The sequence below is a fragment of the Procambarus clarkii genome, chromosome 29 (genome assembly GCF_040958095.1).
Source record: "Procambarus clarkii isolate CNS0578487 chromosome 29, FALCON_Pclarkii_2.0, whole genome shotgun sequence".
NCBI classification, from domain to species: domain Eukaryota; kingdom Metazoa; phylum Arthropoda; class Malacostraca; order Decapoda; family Cambaridae; genus Procambarus; species Procambarus clarkii.
The window spans coordinates 12,153,363-12,155,737 of record NC_091178.1 but is presented as its reverse complement, the minus strand read 5'-3'; the positions used below and the strand labels follow the sequence as shown (position 1 = coordinate 12,155,737).

Genomic DNA, 2,375 nt, shown 5'->3' with positions numbered 1-2,375 from the left:
ATGGCTGATGATATGAGGACCATGAGGGATATGAGGGCTGAGGATATGAGGACCAAACCACATATCAAAACATGAGGAAATGACATTTCGGTCCGTTATGGACCATTATGAGGTCGTATGTGAGGGAGAGAAAGAGAGAAAGAGAGGAAGGAACGGGCAATAAAGCTGTATTTGTTGTATTTTGCTGTAGTTGATGAGTTCACTAGTGGAGAGGGTGAGGGTGCAGCGGGGCTGTGGCCGTAGGTAAGAGCTGTGATGAGCAGGTGTCAAGGCCGCACTCAACACGCCTCTCCTAATAGTGCTCATCAGCTTGGCCAGACACTCGATGAATTATATGTGTGGATCCTTCATAAACTCGCTTTAATGGTATAAATCCTTCGTTTTGAATGTAAATATATACACCTGAAGACTATCTTTGCGGGCTTAAATCGTCTATAATATTGTGGTTTATATGCTTTATGACGCAGCCCCCCCCCTCATACTTATCTACGTAAATCTTCTTTATGCGGCGATGATTCATTAGTCAATAAAGGCGTCGTCAAACACTGGGTGTGGGTGAAGGGGCTGGCTTATTGTGCCTCAGTCATCTCACCCTCTTCGTCAGGGGGCTCCATCACCCCTCCGTCACACTCTTCGTCAGGGGGCTCCATCACCCCTCCGTCACCCTCTTCGTCAGGGGGCTCTACCACCCCTCCGTCACCCTCTTCGTCAGGGGGCTCCATCACCCCTCCGTCACCCTCTTCGTCAGGGGGCTCCATCACCCCTCCGTCACCCTCTTCGTCAGGGGGCTCCATCACCCCTCCGTCACCCTCTTCGTCAGGGGGCTCCATCACCCCACCGTCACCCTCTTCGTCAGGGGGCTCCATCACCCCTCCGTCACCCTCTTCGTCAGGGGGCTCCATCACCCCTCCGTCACCCTCTTCGTCAGGGGGCTCCATCACCCCTCCGTCACCCTCTTCGTCAGGGGGCTCCACCACCCCTCCGTCACCCTCTTCGTCAGGGGGCTCCATCACCCCTCCGTCACCCTCTTCGTCAGGGGGCTCCATCACCCCTCCGTCACCCTCTTCGTCAGGGGGGCTCCATCACCCCTCCGTCACACTCTTCGTCAGGGGGGCTCCATCACCCCTCCGTCACCCTCTTCGTCAGGGGGCTCCATCACCCCTCCGTCACCCTCTTCGTCAGGGGGGCTCCATCACCCCTCCGTCACACTCTTCGTCAGGGGGCTCCACCACCCTCCGTCACACACACGTCACCAGGGGGGGTTGCTACACCTCTCTCCTCACACTTACCCCACAGAGAATGGGAAGACGTGCTAACCAAGAATGTTCTGTTGCTACAAATCAGTATCACCCGGACACTACTAACCTCACCCTCAGCAGTTGGGTATAATAAACACGTTCCCCGCTGGGCACAGGAGCTTCTCCTCGCCCTACCCTAGTTACCGATCCGTCTGACCACCTCAGCATTACATATTAAAGTACATATTAATAAAAATTCTCCGCTATATATGTAAAATATGTTTAGAGCAAATCATTGCAGACACGTTCAGGGGACGTTGAAATGCACTGCGGTGACCCAGGGGCGTCAATTACCTACCGGAGCTGCCTCACTATACTCTTGTCTGTGTCTCAAATTTCTAAGACACAGAGATAAGACACTTGAATCGAAGAGTTATAAGGAAGCTTCGCCTTCCCTGTTCTCTCTCGTAAAGGCAACGAGACCGACAAGTGGGAAAGCTTCGACAGAAGAGTTGGTTGTTGAAAACCACTTCCATCCACAACTTTCAGGAATAAATATGACGAAGGAGTCAAATGTTGAGCGAAGCTGTTTGCGTGGCAGGTGCAAACGGCAAGGCAGCGGGGCGTGGCCTGCTGGGTCGAACTGGCCCGTAGTCTCTAACTGGTGAACTGCAGTGGTGTGAGGGATAGTAGCCCGCTCTATGGGAGGATAGTAGCCCGCTCTATGGGAGGATAGTAGCCCTGCTCTGTGAGGATAGCAGCCCCGCTCTGTGGGAGGATAGTAGCCTGCTCTGTGTAAGGAGGAGAACCGGCTCTATGTGAGGATTGGGAAACCTCCTCGATACTAGGAGCAGGTTCGAGGATCTGCTCCCCCACTCAGCGTAGGGAGAGGAGGGGGGATAGGAGGCTCGGAAGGGAGGCATTATGGGTCTAAGGACATCACCTCATCAGCGGCGTAATGAATGTACTGAGAACGATTAGTTCCCTCGCAGGCCAGGGGCTGAGGCTCTGATTTATGCATATTAGACAGGGCCCAGTACCGGTATTATTGAGAAACTCCTCCTGGTGGGTCATCCATTACCCAGACCTGGTTGGTGCTGGGATGGCCGGCCACATAGACAGTCGTTCAAACATATG

At 53.7% G+C, this 2,375-nt stretch overlaps 1 protein-coding gene across 1 annotated transcript; it reads right to left on the bottom strand.

Moving 5' to 3' along the window:
• Positions 1–569: 569 nt before the first annotated feature.
• Positions 570–1,046, bottom strand: LOC138369589 (putative surface-exposed virulence protein BigA). The gene has a single exon (XM_069333010.1). It carries the CDS (start codon positions 1,044–1,046, stop codon positions 570–572), a length of 477 nt encoding a protein of 158 aa, XP_069189111.1.
• Between the last annotated feature and the right edge of the window lie 1,329 nt (positions 1,047–2,375).

Excerpts from the sequence above, each read along its gene's own strand:
- LOC138369589 (XM_069333010.1), bottom strand. The coding sequence starts at position 1,046 with ATGGAGCCCCCTGACGAAGAGGGTGACGGAGGGGTGATGGAGCCCCCT.